Raw genomic sequence first — 20152 nt, forward strand, 5'->3', positions numbered from 1 at the left:
TATTGCCACTGGGCAAAGCTGTAGGAACAGAAGATTTATAGTACCACTCCCTTTCCCATGTATTTCCTACAGTTACTATTCGAATACTAATTTTGTAAATGGAGAGTATCATGAACATGTTGCCGCTCATGTCAGCAATGCCCATGTGCTTTCCAAAACTACCTGCAAGTGTGTTTAGCCCTAAGATGCTGACTTAGGCAGCACTGGCGTCTGAGGGCAGAATTAGTAGGTGCAGATACTGTTGCATAGACAAGCACTGCGGAGAGATTTTAATTCATGTGTCATTTGGTCTTAAAGACTTTTGAGAGGAGTTTTAGGCATTTCATGTGAGGAATGTTCTGAGAGAATGCTGGGATTAAGCTCAGGAAGCCAACCGCATATGGTTGCAGAGAACAGGGATCCATCCTTAAATGACAAGTATTTGTTAAAAATCTGAAAAAGGCTGAGAATGGAAAAGATATCTGGATACTTCAGCGAGAAAGTATTTTCTGTCCTGTCTCTAGGCTACAAACTACCATGGCTTAGTGCAGGCTTTACTGAAAGAAGGTCAGAATAAGCCACACAAGAATTTCAATTCACATAAAAGCTAGTTTTAAGTTCAGTTTAAAGATGTGCACTTACTTGGCAGGGCTAGTTACCTTCCAAAAATTGGATTGTCGAGTTCTGATTCGTGACCTCCATGAGTTTGCTCTATGTTGCTTACAGACAGAATAACAAGGTAACTCAGCTTTCATTTAAATTACAGCAGTCTAGCCTTTGAAGCTAATCCAGCCTCCTTTACTTGTTGTGACTGAATACCATGATACTGAAAGAGACTTATACGTTCTCATGAAAAACCAGCAAGCATCTACTGGTTACTGCATTATCTGGCAATCAGCTGTGTACTCTACTGCTACTGTATATGCCAAGGGCAACTAGAGTATGATAACCATACTGTTGCTTGAGTCCCAAAAAGAAAATTGTCTCTGCATGTGATCCAGACCTGACAGTGCCTACTGACTATAGCCTTGGAGCAGTGTCCCAGACGAGGCACTGACTTCACATCCCTTGTTTAAGAGTTAAAGTGCTTTTTGGTGTTTAAAGTAAACAGCTGATAAAATCTCCTAACTAGCACATGCTTTTCAAGCATGGAAAATACAGCTGTGTATATCAATTGACAATGACTATTTCACACCTACTGGGAACGTAATGTAACCTTGACCGCAGACCCTGTTAAATAGTATTCTGATCCCTCACATAGGAGTATCAGAGAAACTACAAAACGGGAGCAGTGATTATACATCTTCTGTTGCTTGCAATGAACTGGTGGCTTTTTAACTAAATGAATATACTTAGTGTGTCTTTTCAGTTAATGCTTCTGATTCTTATGTAACCAATTCTTAATCTTTCATCTAATGCTCCAAAAATCTTGTTCAAATGACAATAAAATTATACTGAAATGCATGTACACCAGAGGATGGAAAATAATTATAGTTATATGTTTATGATATTTCTTTCTATACTTTTAAAATGCCATAATTCACAGTTGTACAGAAAAGAGGCTTTGCTAATAAAAATGTGTTAGTGTGTTGACCTCTCATAAGACAAAAATCAGTCTGTTATCTCACAGCGTCTCAGTGAGTTCTCTTTAAATGTGGTGCACAGTTAATGTATTGCTTGAACAGTTAAAACTGAGGCCAACAGGAAATTTGATGTTGCCCAAACACCAGCATAAGCTGAAGACACTGATCTTGGTAGAATGTACATGGTATTTCCTAAGGAAGCAAAGACTATATCCAGGTGGTCTTTGTGGACTGTAGTAGAGACCAAACTCTAGGCCCTAGGCTGCTTGGGTATGGGTCCAACCCCTGTTGATGCTGTGTGGTCAGCCCCCAGAGCAGGCTGACCACACACTTGAGCACAGCAGTTTAAATGAGTTCCCTTATCTCCTATGTAACATCTGAGGCATAAATTTTTATTGTTTTGGAGGGTTCTTTTGTTTGGAGGCATTTTTGTTGTTGGTTTTGAGTATGGTTTGTTTTTTAAATAGTCAGAGGGTGTGTTTCAGCCACCTGGAAAGGTGTTTGTGGAGTGTAATGCTGCAGGTGCCAGTTGCATGCTCTGGGAGGAGGCAGAAGGGCTTTATTGGTGCCAGACCAGCTGGGATGTAGAATCATAGAATCATTTTGGTTTGTAAAGGACTTTCAGAGGTCATCTAGTCCAACCTCCCTGCAATGAGCAGGGACATCTTCAACTAGACCAGGTTGCCCAGAAGCACATCTGCCTAGCCTCGAATGTCTCCAGGGATGGCACATCCACCATCTCTCTGGGCAACCTGTGCCAGTATTCTACCATCCTCATTGCAAAAAATTTCTTCCTTGCATCTAGCCTGAATCTCCCCTCGTTTAGTTTAAAACCATCAGACCTCACCATATCACAAAAGGCCCTGCTAAAAAGTTTTTCCCCATCTTTCTTATAGGCCTCTTTTAAGAGCTGAAAGGCCTCAACAAGGTCTCCCTGAAGTCTTCTGTTTTTACAGTCTGAACAATCCCAACTCCTCAGCCTTTCCTTATAGGAGAGGTGCTTCATCCCTCTGATCAGTTTTTTTTGGCCCTTCTCTGGACCCTCTCCAATAGGTCCATGTCTTTCCAGTGCTGGGGGCCCAGAGCTGAATGCAGTACTGTGGGTGGGGTCTCATGAGAGTGGAGTAGAGGAGGAGAATTACCTCCCACGATCTGCTGGCCACGCTCCTTTGGATGTAGCCCAAGATATGGTTGGCTTTCTGGAGATGAACTTGTGGCATTTTGTATTTTCACTGTTAGAAGTGGGCCCTTGAGTGAATTCTCCTGTCAGCTGTGTCTCGGTTTCCTCATGCATCCAGTTTGGATGAGGAAGAGACCAACAGGCCTGAACTGACAACGTAGAAATGCCCTTGCCTTTGAGTCATACAGCTGGTCTGATAAAAAATGATAGCATGCACTTTGTCTAGATTGTACTGTTTGCCTAATGGTGCAAAGATGTTTTATCAACACATGTTGGGGGGTAAACTATGGACGGACCGCAGGCGACCTGATGTAAACATCTGAAAAGAAAATTGGAATTGAGAATTAATAGTACAAACATGCTGTGACAGGCAAAAATGTTCAGAGAAGTCAACAAAAGCTATTATGGGCATCGGTAAGATCATCTAAAACTTAGCAGACTGCTTTAATAAGGAGCTGAAATGTAACCAAGGATTTAGGAGAAAGACTTTAGGGTAGGAGAAATACTGTCTTTGTATTTTAGCAGAATGACTAATAAGGTAGCTCAGTCAGTAGGTTTTGAAAGCAAATTAGCATGTTTGAAATGAAAAATGAAGCAGCAATGAGACACACACTGGCTGCCAGGTGACAGGTCCAATAATCTTGACCATAGAAGAGCTAAAGAAAGTTTAGCGTAACAGAAGGAAACTGAGTTTGAGTTTTAAGGCTTTGTGAGGGTGAAAGATTAAAAAGCACAACATGACATTTCAGGCTAGTAAAACTACAGACACTGTACCTGTAGGGACTGAATCATACTGCACACAGTGATGTATAGATGCAGTCCTTAAGCTAGGAGGCAAAATCCTGTAATCCTTACTAAACAAAAATCCTACTCAAGTCGGCAAAAGATTTGGGTGAACAAGGAATGTATAACTGGGCAATTAGAGACAAACTTGCAGCCTGACCTTGACTGGGCCTTTGTGCCTGTGATTAGCTGTACCCATAGCATCTGGGCACATTCATTTAAAGGCACAGTCAATTTGAATTACATCTTAAAAAAAAAAACACAAAAAAAACACCAAAAAAAAAAAAAAAAACAAAACTAAACAAAAAAAAAACCACCAAAAAACAGTTATGCCATAGTTAAAGTTCTAATTGATCCAAATGCAAAGAACTGCAGAGAGACATATTAAGGCTACACTTTTAAAATCTGAGTCTTTTGGAACAGTAAAACTCTGCATTCTTTGTTCCTTTCCTTCTCAGGGAAAACAGGAATTTAATAGATACTGTTTTAGTTTTGTCCCTAGTAATTTAGAGTGACTCTTATGTGACTTTTCAAAGACTTAAGACAGTATGGGAGATTGTTGGGTAGGATGTCAGAAATAACCTCCAGATAAATTAATAAAAATATGTAACAGCATCTGTCATATGTGTTTATTAAGCTATGTTAATAATTGCTCTCCAGATTGTCTTAAAGCTATTTCAGTATGAAACAAAATGTTCTTAAAGATCATTCATTTACATTTTTCCCCTCCTTTGCGATCTTAGTTCAAATAAAATTGAAAATAAACAAAACACTTTCTTTTGAAACAAAATCTAATTCAGCATACCAGAAATGTCATTCTCACTGCCAGTTACTCTAATGGGACATGTGTTCCTTGTGTCTGAATCTACTTTGTTTGAAAAGAGCTGCTGTCTCAAAGCCTTGAGGAAATTGCAGTTCTCAGTAAAAGAAATGCTCGAAACGTGTGCAAAGAACAGTCAGAAATTGTTTCATGGTCTGGTCCTGTAAATGGTAACCTCAGTGAGTACAATGGGCTCTTGGTATTAACAAGTGTGTGTCCAAAATTCCGATTTCCAGGACTGCAATCCTGCAGACATGTGTGTCCTTCATGGTGTACACAATTAGTTGCTGGGAAAAAAGGCAAAGGAATCCTTCTACTGCATTAATTTTGTGCAAACCATTACAAACAATCACTGCAGATTGACTTTGGGAAGTGGTTGTATATGCTTGAAAAAGTGCTTCTTTAAGGGTTGCTGGTAGTGCTATAGAATTTGAAATTCCTCTTCTGCATAAACTTTCCTTCTTTGACACTTTCTTTTGCTAAAATCTCAACAAAACTGTAAAACCTTTTGAGGAAACTGACTAATGCAAGAAGATCTGTTTTATTCAGAAAGTCTAGAGCCCTTTAATTGTTTCTTCCTTTTGTATTAGAATCTATTATCTTGAGAAGTGTGCCTTTGCTTCTGAAGAATAAAATCTCAGCCTGAGACTGTGAGGTTGCACTATCTTGCTGCTTTTACTTCCTTGTCACTTTCTTCCCTCACTTCCATTTTCAGCTCACATACCTGATACCTGGTTTGTTTACTTAAAGTTCTGTTCAAGACTGTGACCAGTTGAATGCAAAATACAGTGACACAAAACCTTTTTTTTTTCCAATAAAATAATTGTTTACTTCTAAGAGCAAATAAAGAGCTAATATGAGTAAATATTTCAATATAAGAGTAAGGTTTATTCATAAGCTTAGCTTAACTTTAAACATCTTCATTGTATCTTTCTACAGACTCTGAATAACTAGAGCCTCTTTTTCTTCTCTCTATATGCCTCCTTTTAGTATGTATATTATAAATATATATTTTTCTTTTTCATTAGTTTCTGGGTCTGGAGAAGAATGCAGCATGGTGGTATAGGACAAGTCTTAACTAATGGCAACTATAATGGATTTCAAAATGCAGTATTATACCTTCCATAAGAGATTATACGTGTTCTTGCAATCCAGAGGAAGATGATAGCTCAGGGCATATTTTGTAAATCTTGTATTGCAAAAACTTCATTCTGCAGTCAAGCCTCATTCAAAAAGTCTTCTGATAGCATACTGTGTTCAGCATTGGATTACTCTGTGTCCTGTCAGTATAAATTAGGATCTAATTTAATACTGCTGATGTTCCCTGACCCTTTTTAAGTAACATTACAGTACAATACACTATTCAGAATAATTTAAGCCAAAAATAATGGGCAGCATACATTTCTCCCGCTTTGGTCGCATGAAAGGGAATTGTGACCAAGTCTCAATCTATTTTTTGGATTTGCTGTTCTCAAGGATTCATTTGCCTTTCTCCATCTCTCATGCCTTGCTGACAAATCTCTTAATACCTGTCAGGTTTTACATGGTACAATAAGCTTTCTCCTTCAGTGATACAGAAGCATTACTTCTCTTTTTGTGATCAAAACCCCTTGTTTTTTATTTTTATTTCCCCATAAGGGATGTGACAGCTCCACAGAACTACTGATCTTTTATGTCATAGTTTGTAATGAAGTTAACTCATCGGGGAAAGCAAAAAGGAAAAAGTTATTATAGAGTCAATGTCTGAACAAACATTTTTATTTCTGTGTATCTTCTCTGTAACAGGTAGTCATCCAAAGCATGTTCCACACAGAATTTAGGACTGAACAAATTTCCGACGCAAGTTATCAGGTTGGGCACAAGTGGACAGAAGGTAGCAGGTCCTTTGCATTCTGTATCTACCTCAGGCTACTGAAAGATGATCTCTTTCTTTTGCTTACATTAATAAAGAATCTTTACATAAAATATTTGGGTAATACATTGACAACAAAAATAAAAGGTGCTTCTGGTATTTTGTTTATTAATGAAATCTCACAATTTAATACTTAGTTACCAAAGGCTTAGCTGTATGATGCGTTATTCAGGTGTGTTACTTTGAGTTACCAAATAGACTTTTTAGTGACTTGTGTAAAAAATTACTTGAAGAAATGTGATGCTAAATAAAATAGATAACAATCTAATTTTAATGGTGTACTCTTGGAAAATCTAAAATAGAATGAAATGCCCAGGTTTCTAAGAGACTTTATGTGATTTTTTTTTTTCTTTTCCATATATGCAAAACTTGTTTGTAATAATTTAAGATTTTTCTGTGTTCTAACATACTGATTATTCTTTAGTTTTTTGTTGAGTTTTAAGTAGCGTATTGTGTTTAGAGCTGGAATATTTGTTGAAATAGGCAATGTGACAAGGTAGGTGGTCTTCTAATTAATATTTCTGTATGGATCTGTAAACTGTGTGCAAGGTTTGTTTAACAAAACAGAAATCATGTCCTATTAGATTAAGACATTTGTTTGGGAATAAAGTTCAACTTTTTCTTTGAAATTCACTTGATCTTGTTTCATGGCCTATGAAATAATTTATTTTAGGAACCATTTTAAAAGGATAAGTAATTCAAGAAATCCTGTTACCTGTTGCTAAATATTTAGACCACATATTAATTACATTTGTTCAGGGCTTCAGATAGTGATTTTAAAAACTTGGTTAAAAGGAAAGTTACCTGGTAGTGAGAGAAATTATACAACAATGATAAGAGGTGACATGTTCATATAATCTTTCTGTCCTACAAATGGCTACATTGTTCAAAATTGAAGACTAAACAAGAGTGTTGAATTGAAAACTACACACACTCATCACAGTGAGAACACACCACGTGCTGTAGCCTGCATGTTCAGCATAACTCAGGAATGTTCTTGAGAATGTGCAATTTCTTATTCTGGCTTTTAGTGAAACTTTTTTGTATGTACTTTTGACCTGTAGAATAGAAAACCTTACATTAAAACTGTATCTACTGCCTTTTTGAAGCCCGTCATTTGATACATGGCCAGAACTCTTACTTTTCACTCATTAGGGTCCAGGACATCTCTGCATAGCTCACATACTGTGCTCAAGCAGGATCTTAGCATGGTCTGGCATTCAAATTAAATGAAAGGGCTGTCCCTTACCTTCATGCTTAGAAGCTTAGTAAATCTCTGCTTGATACTGAGAAGGTTTTTAATACTCACTGCCTGTGTTACAGCTGCTGACTTGATGACAGGTAATTGCAGCATTACCAGGATAATAGTTTTCTTCAAAAACTGTCTCCGTATTTGTTTGCTTTTACTGACAAAGATAATGGCAGTTGTTAATAACAGTAATGATAATACCAGTGAAAGCTCAGTACAGACTGAAAATAAACAACTTTCTTATAAAGGCCTTATAGTTTATTCTTGTGTACTGATTTTAATGAGACACATCTGACTGTTGGAAGGAAAACAAAAAGTTGCAAGGTATAAAACCAAAACAAAATAATATCCAAACTGTTACAAAATTTTGCTTAACTGGTGTTTTATCTTCCGACATAGTAAGATAACCACAATTTTTAGTTCGAGTTCTGGTTTGAAGTACTTCAGTTTTCAGAATTCCATGATTCACTTTCCTCAATGTTAGTTAAAAGTTACTTAAAAGTATTCAAAGCAAACATATTGTTTCTATAATGTGTCAAATTCTCCAGAGCTGCCATGTGGTGTCACCCCAGATGCCTCACAGTTGGGGCATACACAATTGGCACCAGAACTTCACCAGCTGCGATGGCTGTTTTGCAGAGGGCACTGGAGTTCTCATGCTGCTGGCTGTCTTCTTTCCAGTGGATTGCTGTGTCTGTTAGCCACTTTGATAACCCAGCAGTCATCACAGTGTTGTCCTTTAATTTCATTTTGCAAGTGTGTTTTACTTATAAATAGTTTTGATTTACAAACGTTTTCCCGTTTTGTCTGGTCATGCGTGGTGATCCTTGCATTCATCACCGACTGATCACTGTAGCTGTGGATGACCAAGAAAATAACACAAATTTCATACAGATTGCACTGCCTGATATCTCCAAGATTTAATCAGTTGGAAGCCTTTCGGCAGCAATAATCCAAATCCTTGTTGAATCCCAGTCTACTCTTAATGCTAGCTGGAAGCTTTGGCATGAGTCTTTGTCTCAATTAAATAATCCAGATGTAGCTGCACTTACCAAATGGTTATCCTACAACTTTCCATGGCTGCTGTGCAGCCTTTGACCTGTAATTTGAGGGCTCATCTAGTGCAAGTTCCTGAATAGTGAATCAAGTCCATTGATAACGGGCTTGATTTTTGTATTTTACTTTGCAATTATGACTTGCCGTATTCTTAGAAATGGTCTGTGTGGAATTTAAGAATGCAAGTTGAAGGCTACTGCTGTGGAGCAATGCAAATTTCAAAGATCAGGCTGAAGTGCATGAGAACAAAACCATTTCTGTTACTGTTATCTAGTTGTGAAATTACTTCAAAAAAGGCCATAGATATTCAGAGTCTGGATAAGGTGCCACCAAGCCTCTTTCTCAACACTCCTTTCCATCATGGTCAGGAATGGTATTTGACACCTTTTCTTTTCCTGTTTCTGTGCACGCGTCTGGACTGTATGGATTTCTGTCATGGCACTATGGCATTACCATCTCTAATTGCATGAGATACTGTGATACCTACAGCAGTGTCTTAATTACCCAAATTCATAGGAACCTGGGAGAAGTGGCCATTTAAGGCAAGCTTCTAAAGAGACCAGGCAGCAGAGCAGGGAGTTGCTTTAGAAAGCAACTAGAATTATTTTTTTCTCTGCTTCCCAGGGAAATCAGACTCAGGTCAAAAAAGGGTATTTTCATAAGTAATTACCGTTGAATGCATGAAAGTACCATTAGGGAAGGTTGAGAACAATTCAAGAATGTGGGTACTTGAGGAATAAACACTAGGCAAGAAGCATGTTTCAGAAAATCAGTAGCAGCTAAATGTTTGATTGAAGGACTGAACAGAAGTGCCTTTGTGCAAATCTGTAATCTTAGATACATCTTTCTGCATTTTCTAAGAATATCTAGATTAAATTTTACCTGGAAAATGCTGACTTGCATAAAAAAATTCCCTTCATGTGAAAATTTTACACTTTGTACCTCAGCTTAAATACTTGTGCTTACAAATAGGAGAGCAATGCTAAATAGGATAATCCTAGGATGATTTTTCTAGCAGTTTATGCATCACCCTCTCAAAAATTGTTCTGGACAAAAGAAAAAAAAATGTGATGTGTAATATAGAACTGAAACATCTGTAGTCTTAAGCTTATCCTTATCAACAATGTCTTTTTCTTTTTTAACAAATTCTCTTTCAAGTGTCTTCTCAAACTTGTTTATTTTTCCTTTTCTATATCCTTTATACAGTCCCCTCATCACCCATTTATTTGGGGCTTTTTGCCTGGTGTTATTCTTGGTATATAAAATGCCAGAATGAATAGAGGTCACTTAAATCATAATATAGTTCAGACTGGTTTATTTATTTTATACTTTCATTCTTACTTTTTATGTTTGTCTGATGTGGTTTGTAAGCTCTTTGGAGCAGAGACCAGTTCTAATCTCTGCTGTTCTCACGATGTTTTGATTTAATTCAAATTAAGTGCAGTGGTCTTACTGCTTATTTGAGGTAATGTGAACTAAAAAATTATGTTCACTTACCGCTTCTGTTAGTCACTGTTTTGTAACTGTATTGAAGGGTAACTTAAAATGTTGCAACTGCAGGCAGTCATTCAGTTTTACTAGTGACAGATTGATGCATAAGAGATAAAAGTGAGACTATTTAGCATGATTGTATAGGTGAACAAAAAAAGGTTAACTTAATACTTAACTTTGGCTAAGATATTTAATTAGAATATTTTCTTCTTTTACTGTCATCTGCTTCCAAAAAGCCTAGCTCTGAAATACAAGAAAATTACAAGAAATATTATGCAAGTGAAATGTTTATACATATTTTTATTTTGCAATATTTTCATTTGCTTATTGTTTCAACATTTGGATTTAACCACTTGACTTTTACTACATACCAGTCAGTCAATAAATGAAGAATATAAGCATATTAAAATGGAGGGGGGTATAGACAGCATTTTCCTATTAAGCATTGTCAACAAAATCCTTGAAAATGAATTGAGCTGACAACTATATTCAGAGCAGATGCATAAAGTACTGTTATAGCACATTGCGCCATCAATTATGTGTCAAGCATGCTGCCAAATATTAAGTGTTCTGACCTTTGTTATTAATAATAGGGGCAGACACCAGGGACATGTGAGAGACAAATAATGCATGGGAAATCTATTAAAGATTTGATTTTTTTTTTTTTAATGGATATAGAGCCTATTTAATATCCTGCCCCTCCCCTTGCAAGCTAGGAAAAACTGGACATAATATATGATGGAAAGCCACATTGTGAAAATTAGGAACATCTTATTCTATAAAATCATAAGTTAAATAAATAATACTGAGTGCTTGTCATCAAGCTTTACTGCCTGATTTATATGTGTATTTGTCATTTTCCTCTGTTCTGGGAAATAATGTGGAAGAAGTGAAATGAGCAAGCTTGTCTTTACTGTATTCTCCATTCATTCTTGTGTTTTCAAGTTGTTATTTTGCTCAGTATCATCTATTAACTTGCAGAGACTGGCTAGTCGAAGGTTTAACAAACATCTTTCTCCAGAATATAGCCTCTAGCATTTTTAGGTGGTCGTGCAAGACAGCATTGATAATATGTGAAAATGACAAAAAAAAAAAAACAAAAAAAACCCCAAACACAGAATGGCCAACCAAAGGACCGAGATAAGCACTTACAAAAGGAGTGGTGGTAAAAAAAAAAAGGGGAGGTAAAGGAGGGAGGCACAAAACCCAACCCCTTAACTGATTTAAAACAGCAAAGAAAATAGAAAACATGGGACAGAGATAACTCTTTCCTCTACAGGCACTGATGGCACTATTTCCTGCTTCCTTCTCAATGTAGAGTGTAGATCCCAGAACGTCTTGCCAGAAAAACCTTGAGCAGTTGGTCTAGGATTTTATGTGGAGAGCACTGCAACTGATGACATGAAAATCAACCTGGTCTAATGGAATGTTTCGCTGCCTGTGGCCAGGGGTTTGGAACTAGATGATCTTTAAGGACACCTCCAGCCCAAGCCATTCTATGATTCATCAAAAAGCTTACTTTGGTCCTAAAAATTGTAGAATTTCTCTTATCACAATCTTTGTTAACATTATAGTATTTTCAGACAATAGAACAATTTTTTTTTTTTAATTTATTTAAGATTATATTTGGGAATAACCAGCTTATTAGTGTGACATTAACTTGCATCTACAGACTGTATTTCTTCCTAAACTTCACTAATCTGGACTAGCATAAGATAAGTGAAAAATTAGAGCTCTGATTTCTAGCACATACTTATGGAGGTGTGTCTGTCATAAATTTTGTGCAGGTGTCTGGATTTCCACTGGAAAAAAAGTTTTGAGGTTTTAATTATTTTTTTCAGTGTCCTATACTAAAAGCCAGTGCACAGTTAAGAGCCAGCAAAGAATCTGGGATAAAAGGTAGGGCCTGAGTCAGTGTATTTTTTTCACATTAACCAAAATTAGCACAAAATGAAAATGTTGCCAGACAACTGTTACATTTACAGAAGCAGTTGCATTCATCTCCTAAAAATTTAGGAACTCTTTTTAGCAATCCTTAATGATCTGATGCTTTTATTGTATGCAGGACACACTCTTCTGATCGATCAGAACTTAAGATTTTATTTGATGTTTGTGTCAAAGTTTGACTGTTAGACAAAATTGAATCACTCCACAGGGTCCTTAGGTATGTGCCATGAAACATTTTGACACAGGTGAGAGCAATTTTGCTACAGTTAAAATACATAGACTTACAATGAACATTTCGGGAAGAGGTCACTGATCTGTGTGTCAAGGTAATATTGGAAACGTTGAAAGAAAATCAACTTTTTTTCTATTTGTTTTTTCTTTCTAGCTCTGGTCACTGCAGGTCCTTTATTTATTACAAATGTATGGGTTTCCTTCTCCCTTTCTTGCTAAATCAGAAGAGGGGAGAGAACAAAAGCCCTTTAGCAATCAAGTTGGTTTTTCACAGTGTAGGTTTTAATTGAAGCCATGGTTACAAGCAAGTGGCTTTATTAAACTAAACTAAGCACAAAATAATTCGGATGCAATAGTGATGATTAATCTAAAAAAAAAAAAAAAAAGCCCAAGCCAAAACCCCAGTAGTTTTATATGTCTGCTCCAGAAATTGTTTTCCTTTTGTTCACATAAAGTGAGCACTTCATCTTGTAGACACAGGGTGCTTGTGCCCATGCAATATCCAGAAAGAAATGCAGTTGGAAACAATACTTGATTGAATTTGATGCAAAACTCTGTTAAAGCCACTAATTCTTTTGTATTTTGACTTTTAGTCGTACATATTTTATATGTGGATACCAAATTTTCGGTCCAGCTGGAAAGACATGACTTGATTTCCTGACCAAAAAAAGATTTCACCAACACATGTTACTTCTAACAAATATAACCTCTTTCCTGCTCTATACCCTGGCTTCTTATCAATGAAGTGATTTCAACTTTTGTTACTTATTTTTCTGATGATCTAGGCCTGTACTTTGAATATCTGAAATAGCAATAACCAACATTTATCTACAGTGGGTGGCAGAGGCTTTTAAAGGATTCATCAGACCACTTTTAAAGGTTTCATCCATATGTAATGGACTGGCATCAAGCCTTGTGACAGGATATACATGCTGTCTCCATGCCATGACCTCACGTGCCACTCATATTCCCATCATGTGGCAGACATGCATCTGCAACACTGGCATTTGGTGTACTGGCAGTGACCTCATTCCTATTACCCAAGGCATGCGCTGCAGCACCCTCATGAAACAGTCTGTCAGGAATGAGGCTGCTCAAATCCTGCTCTTCTCACCTCTCAAGAAATGAAAGCAAGCAGACAGTGGCCGAATTAGTAGTTTGTTCAGCTTGGGTTTTTGTCTGTGACCCATTGATCAGGAACCTGTGTGGCATCCTTCGAGGAGAGCAGGGCTGGTGGGAAGTGAGATGTTCTGTGTTGCCCGTGAATCGGAAGGCAAGGCCCCAAGATGCTGCTTGCTGGGTGGCTTGCATCAGAGAGGGCCCTTCTTACGGAGGCAAGGAAAGAGATGAAGTCCTGAATGAGCATATTTCCAAGACTGATAGCTTGGTTGTTGAAATCTCTCAGGACAGAGTAGTTTGTCATGACACTGTGGTTAGGGAGGCTTTAGTGAGAGAACTTTCAAATTTGTTAACTCTTGGACACATAAAATGACTTTGAAATCTGTATTAGCTTTGGCTCCTGTATTTAACTGTATTTGTGGAAATGACTTCTGTGAATCTGCCTTACCCCAAGGCGTTTCTCCTGTATTTGACACCTGATAAGGAAGTGAATGTGACAGCAGGAGCCATTTGGTACCTTTTCAGTTGTTTATCAGAAAAGGAGCAGTTTTGATTCAGGTGAGCTAGTTTGGAACTGGTTGTGTTGCTCCTGTAATGTTCAAAATCACTGAATTGAATGACTTTTTGTTAGTAGTGGAGTTTAATGAGGAATCTGAAATTTCAGTTTCTGTAGTTACATATTCCTGGGTTTAGAAACAGCCTAGTGTTCCCTGGGCTAGAGCAATAGTTTTGTAGTAAGTCTGCAGCCAGCTGCTGGAGGTGTTTCACAGTGATTTTGTGTCTCTGGATTTGGTGTCTCATACTGCCATCTAAGGGCCATGTAGGCTGAGAAGGTGGCTGAAGGTTCTTCAATTCTTTCTCTGTCCTGCCCTTCCCTTTGGGAAGTCAGCAATTCATGGATGAGAAGAGTGGGCAGGGAATAACGACGGTCTTTTGATGCAGGATGTTGTTTCATCCAAGAGGATAGAGGGATCTTCCAGGTAAGTGAGAAATTAGAATGTAAATGTGAGTTGTAGTATTTTAGGGAGATGCAATTGCAGTGTTTGTGTAAAAGCCAGCAAGTAAGAAAGCGAGATTACAGGATTTGAGGCTACTGTTAAAACAAGTTAAGGAATGTAGTGCTTAGAGTCCTAAAGAGTTTCAGTTGAAACTCTTAGGAGTGAGGGAGTTTGCTGTTCAGATTCTGAAAGCTACCAAAGTCCTTGACTCCTACTGATTTCGGGATTAGTGCTGTATAATAGAATTTGTTTAGCAAGATTTTCCCTAAAAAGGTACAAAATAACATGAATTATTTTCTTCCTTTTTTTTAAATTGTTTTTGTGTTTCTAGGTGTTTCGATTTTCCTGGCTTAGGGGAAAATAAGCAAAAAAAGTTGGTGTTATTTCAAGAGTATGTAGTATTAAATGACATAAACATAATTTAAATATTTTGAAGTTTAAGCATTCACAATTTTAGCATGAAAACTTTTCTTTCCAAGATAAAAATGCATTAATCTCTAAACTATAATATCTGTACTGTTTAATGCTGTACCTGTTTTCTCACAAAGGTATTTTGAATTACAAATGTGATAAAGAATTAGTGACAGAAGCAAAACATTTCAGTATTTCTTAATGTAGTACTGTTGGCATTGACTGACAAAAGCAGTTTTTATAATGAGGACCCCTTTGAGCACATTTTTATTTTACAATATAGAAGGTGTTTTTCAGGCTAGTTTCCAACAAACCTTGTGTCATAGAGAAAGTAATTAATCTTGCATGTTACTTTCACAGGCTCATGCAAGCAAAGACCTGGAAGAGCAGTTGCGGTCTGTGTCCAGTGTGGATGAACTCATGACAGTACTTTACCCAGAGTACTGGAAAATGTTCAAGTGTCAGTTGAGGAAAGGAGGTTGGCAACACAACAGGGAACACTCCAGCTTTGACACAAGATCAGATGATTCCCTGAAATTTGCCGCAGCACACTATAATGCAGACATCCTGAAAAGTAAGTACAGGGCACAAACTGTGTTCTAACACACAACGAATTAAAATCTGAAGGCTTCTCAGTTGTGTCAGAAATACTTTAAAAGCTAAGCATTGTCAGTAAACCAACCTCAGCAGTTTGATTTGATGTCATGTTTGTAATATAAAATCCTTGACAATCAACTTCCAAAATGTAACAAATTGCTCTGCAGACATATTTTTAGTATATCGATTGTAAGAAGGGTGAATCCTGCTTTGTAAAGGCTGTAATAATTTTGCAGAAAGCAAAGAGGGCACTAATAATCGGATTCATTGAACAGTTTCTGCTCATTTTCTGTGATTACATCACAGCTGGTAAAGCTTTCTTCTCTTGCATGTTACTGCTTTAGGACACCAAATAATGCACTTGTAGGTTGTTCCTGTTACAAAAGGGTAGTTGTCATGTTATGCTCAAACCAGAAAAAAAACAGCTTCAAACAAATACGTCTGAAGTGTCTCAGATGGCCTGGATAAAAACATAATAGTTTACAGTTTAAGTAAGCGCTTGCAAGCAGAGAAACACAGGATTTAGAGCAGGAAGTGTATTTTTTGACATGATGCTGGAAATCATGTACTTAATGGAGACTTTAAGTTATGCATTAGGTGAAATTTCCATTTTTGCTGAATAGCCTATCAAGAACTAACTCCAGGAGAGAATAAAGGGATCTGTACAGCTGCAAGTCTAATGGGTGTTTCATGTAAGATTGTATTTGATAAAAGGCTGTATAACATGATGTGAAATGTTTGCCCAAATTTACGTGAATAATCTGGGCACAAATACCACCTTTCAGATTAAATTTTATGATGTGTATAATTGCTGACCTTTTGCTTTAAATTGTACTTTTGTAGTATTCAAAGTAAATGTATTCAAGCTTAGGCATCAGATTTATTGTTTCTAATATATAGTATCCAAGGGAAGTACTGTGTGGGACTGATTAAAAATTATTTTGCAGAGATATGCAGTGCTTCTTTAGTCTTCAGTCAAGGTAAGGAAGCCCAGGCACACAAGAAAGGGTATGTACAGCTGGCTGGCCAGGAGGTCGAGGGAGATGATTCTCCCACTGTACTCTTCTCTTCAAGACCCCACCTGGAATACTGTGTTCAGCTCTGGGGCCCCCAACAGTGGAAGGACTTGGACCTGTTGGAGCAGGTCCAGAGGAGGGCCACAAAGTTGCTCAGAGGACTGGAACACCTCTCCTATGAAGATGGACTGAGAGAGTTGGGCTTGTTCAGCCTGGAGAAGGCTCCGGGAAGACCTAGTTATGGCCTTTCATTAGATAAAGGGGGCTTATAAGAAAGATGGTGACAGACTTTTTAGTGGTACCTGTTGCAGCTGGACAAGGAGTAATGGTTTAAACTAAAAGAGATGAGTAGATTTAGATGAGATATAAGGAAAAAATATTTTACAATGAGGGTGTTAAGACACTGGAACAGGTTGCTCAGAGAAGCTGTGGATGCCCACCCCTGGAAACATTCAGTCAGGCTGGATGGGGCTCTGAGCAACCTGATCTAGTTAAAAATGTCCCTGCTCACTGCAGGAGGGTTGGATTAGATGACCTTTAAAGGTCCCTTCCAACTCAAACCTTTCTATGATTCTACGTCATAAGCTCTCCCCAACTCTGTTATGTTGCCTTTTCTGTCACTTGCCTTCTGCTCCATGACAGTATGTCACATCCCTACGGAGAAGAAAAATTAGCTAGAAATTAAGAGTTGTGTATTTCACTGAATAAAGGGTCTGAGAATAAGCAGTGCATATTCTGGTTCTAAACTTTTAAAAAAATCCTACTAATTTACTGCAGGAGAGTATTGTTTTTAAACAGTTACTTTATAACACATGAAATTCCCTATAACTTGGCAGGTATTGATACTGAATGGAGAAAAACTCAGTGCATGCCACGTGAAGTGTGTGTGGATGTGGGAAAAGAGTTTGGAGCAACTACAAACACCTTCTTTAAACCCCCATGTGTATCCATCTACAGATGTGGAGGTTGCTGCAATAGTGAAGGACTCCAGTGTATGAATATCAGCACAAGTTACATCAGCAAGACAGTAAGTTCTCACTTTTACTACAATTTGAGTGCATCTTGCAATTCCATTTATGATTATGCATTTTTTAAACCTTGTTATTGCGATTGTGAGAAGAGAAAAAAATCAATTCCAGAATACATAGAAAAAACAGCTGAAGAGACTACTTCCTGGAAGAAAGTGTTTAATGCTATTTCCCCCTAAATATGTATCTGTTTATTATTTTTAGGGGAAAAAATGTGATGTTCCCCTTTTTTTTCTCATCTACCATTTGCCTCATGTATGAGGCAAGCACTCTGAAAAACTAGCCTGTAATTTTATCAGTGAAGAAAAAGACTGTTTCAGGACATGTGCAAACAGGATACATGTTGCAAATAAGGCCTTTTAGGAACTGAATTTTACTGTATTAAGAAATATTAGTGTAATTTACCTATTAATTTTGTTTTAATCCATCTCCTTCAGGTATATGTGTGGGTTTTAGTCTTCAAGGCTAGTGATGAGGTAGGAGTGTGCAGAGGTTGTACACTAAGCCTGTGAGCTGCCTTTAAAAGAAAAAGCATACATGCTATAACATATATGTAGTACATAAGTAGCTGTAACAATTTTTACAATTATTTTGCAACTTTTCTCTCAAAAATAATATAAAAATAGCTATGCTTCAAAACATTTTCTAGAATATTTTGCTTTTGTTACAGTACTTGCTAGTATTTTTGTTGATTGTGGCTTTTTGCTTTTTATCTCATCTTTCTGATACCTTGAAGAAAACTAATTTTAGTGTAAATCTTGCTTCCTTTTTCAACTAGCTGAAGATGCAGTACATATTTATAAGGAAGACACACAACTGCATAACCAACTTTGAAATTGTAGCCCATAGAAATGTCATTCCTTTATCATTAAACTTCTTAGTGCTCTGAGCCTTCTTGAGAGGGAATTAGAAAAACGGGATATACAGAAAACATTTAGTACATTTTCTGTCCTAGTTGAAAACGTTTAGTGCTAAGTTTCTTTTTTAAGATCTTGATGTCATTGGTGATGATATGATATAGGAGTAGTTAAAGATTTGAGAGACTCTGGAAAGGAAAATGTTAAAGGACTTACTAGAAAGAAGAAAGAGGCAATAGCATTGTTTTGTTTTCTTAACTGATTCTGTAAAAGCAAGCAGTTTAATCTCTGAGTTTTCTATCTTGCTTCTGCTTTCCAGTTTTATCTGGTCCTTGACAGAATGCAGTTTTAAAAAAACCCTTAATAAAGGAAGAGAGCTATAGCTATATCTCTTCATCTGTCATCATCTCAAATATTTTTAAAGTTATGTGACCACAGCTTACCCCTATATCAGATGAGAATTAGGAAGAAAAAAGTATTGGATTCAAGACCCTTCTGTGGAATTCAGGTACCCTACACACCTATTTTCACTACTGTTTTCCTTTTATTTCCTGAATGAAAAGAGAACTTATGGTTAGTTAACCAGCTATCTTCTGGCTTTTCGTAAGTCACCATTTTTGAAACTTTATTAACGGTGCATAAACTCCCTAAGATAACTTCATACTGTTCACCCAGCAGAAAAAGCGCTTAATGGGAAATTAACTTTTCAGCTGGAGGTCTTACTGTGAGGGCAAGCTCTAGCGTTGGTTCCAGACATTAAAACCTAAAAGAAATTGATATCAGCTTTAATAAAAAATAATTGAAAAGAGCTAAGCATAGAAATTATTTTTATGGGGAGCAAATCATTGATTGCCAGGTGAATGGACTAGGTCAGATGTTCCCAGATTGGCTCGTGGAACACTGTGGTGGTCTGGAGAGAGGTCAGTAGTTCTCCAGACTGTGTTCCTCCTTTCTAGCTACTCAACTTTATTAAGTGAAAAATGGATCAGTATTCTGCTTTGCTTTTAATACCATTTTCCCCACAAAACCTGTTTCTGTAGTTGCAAAAGGGTGTTTGTACAGTTATGATTTGGACATGAGAAAATTTCTTAATTAGAGGTGTGGTACAAGGAATATGAAAACATTTGATCCCCTAAGCTAATGCATAAAATTCAGTAGAACTTTATCTGTGACACTGCAGTAGCCCAACTTTGTAAGTGGTGGCTTGTTTAGTAAAGGTCTGATGGGAAAGTGTTTTTTCTGGATTTTTGTTTTGTGGTGTGGTTGTGTTGGTTTTTCCTCTTAATTTATTAATCAAACAGTTATTCTCCATTTCCATGACATGAGCAATTCAATAGGAGTTACAAAGATAGGAACTACCTGGTGGAGCAACATCCTATCCAGTTGCACTTCTTTATGCCACGTATATACATTGAAGCAGTAAGCAGATGGCAGAGAACCGTCTCATTCTATTCTTCCTCTTGGCTGGCAGGATGGACAGTTTTTTGACTTCTTTTAGATCATATGATGTAAAGGTCCTAAATCTTCCTTTTTCATGTTTACAGTAATAATTCCTCAAGAGAAAGCATGTTTCAAAGTAATTTGAAAATAGATTTAGAGGAGCTTCTCTCCCAGGAAACAAGTTAACAGTTTGAAATGGTTTTCCATATTTGATATGTACATGGAGTTCCCTTACATGATTTGGAGATGCATATGTCACAAGAATTTTCAGTTTTGAACTTTACCATTTATGCCATCCATTTTTCTGTTTTAGATTTAAGACGGTAATGATCAATATAGTAGGTACTATTAATAGTGGGAGATACATCATTATAATTTCCAAATGCTTTTTGTTAAAAGATATTTTGAAAAGTGATTCAAATATAAAAAGATGGAGTGAGTATACTAATTAAGCA

At 37.0% G+C, this 20152-nt stretch overlaps 1 protein-coding gene and 1 long non-coding RNA gene across 2 annotated transcripts in view; both read left to right on the top strand.

The window, feature by feature from the left end:
• LOC133280260 (uncharacterized) overlaps positions 1-20152 on the top strand; it is a 613335-nt gene that overhangs the window by 423613 nt on the left and 169570 nt on the right. The gene's annotated exons all lie outside the window — the stretch shown is intronic.
• Positions 1-20152, top strand: part of VEGFC (vascular endothelial growth factor C) — a 70928-nt gene that overhangs the window by 35277 nt on the left and 15499 nt on the right. The window contains exons 2-3 of the mRNA XM_061474695.1: positions 15120-15333; positions 17209-17399. Coding sequence (XP_061330679.1) covers positions 15120-15333; positions 17209-17399 — 405 coding nt within the window. The remainder of the gene's footprint in view (positions 1-15119; positions 15334-17208; positions 17400-20152) is intronic.

Source organism: Pezoporus flaviventris, unplaced genomic scaffold (genome assembly GCF_033815535.1).
Source record: "Pezoporus flaviventris isolate CSIRO_AGI_PZ_B2104156 unplaced genomic scaffold, CSIRO_AGI_Pfla_v1 ptg000002l, whole genome shotgun sequence".
Taxonomy (NCBI): domain Eukaryota; kingdom Metazoa; phylum Chordata; class Aves; order Psittaciformes; family Psittacidae; genus Pezoporus; species Pezoporus flaviventris.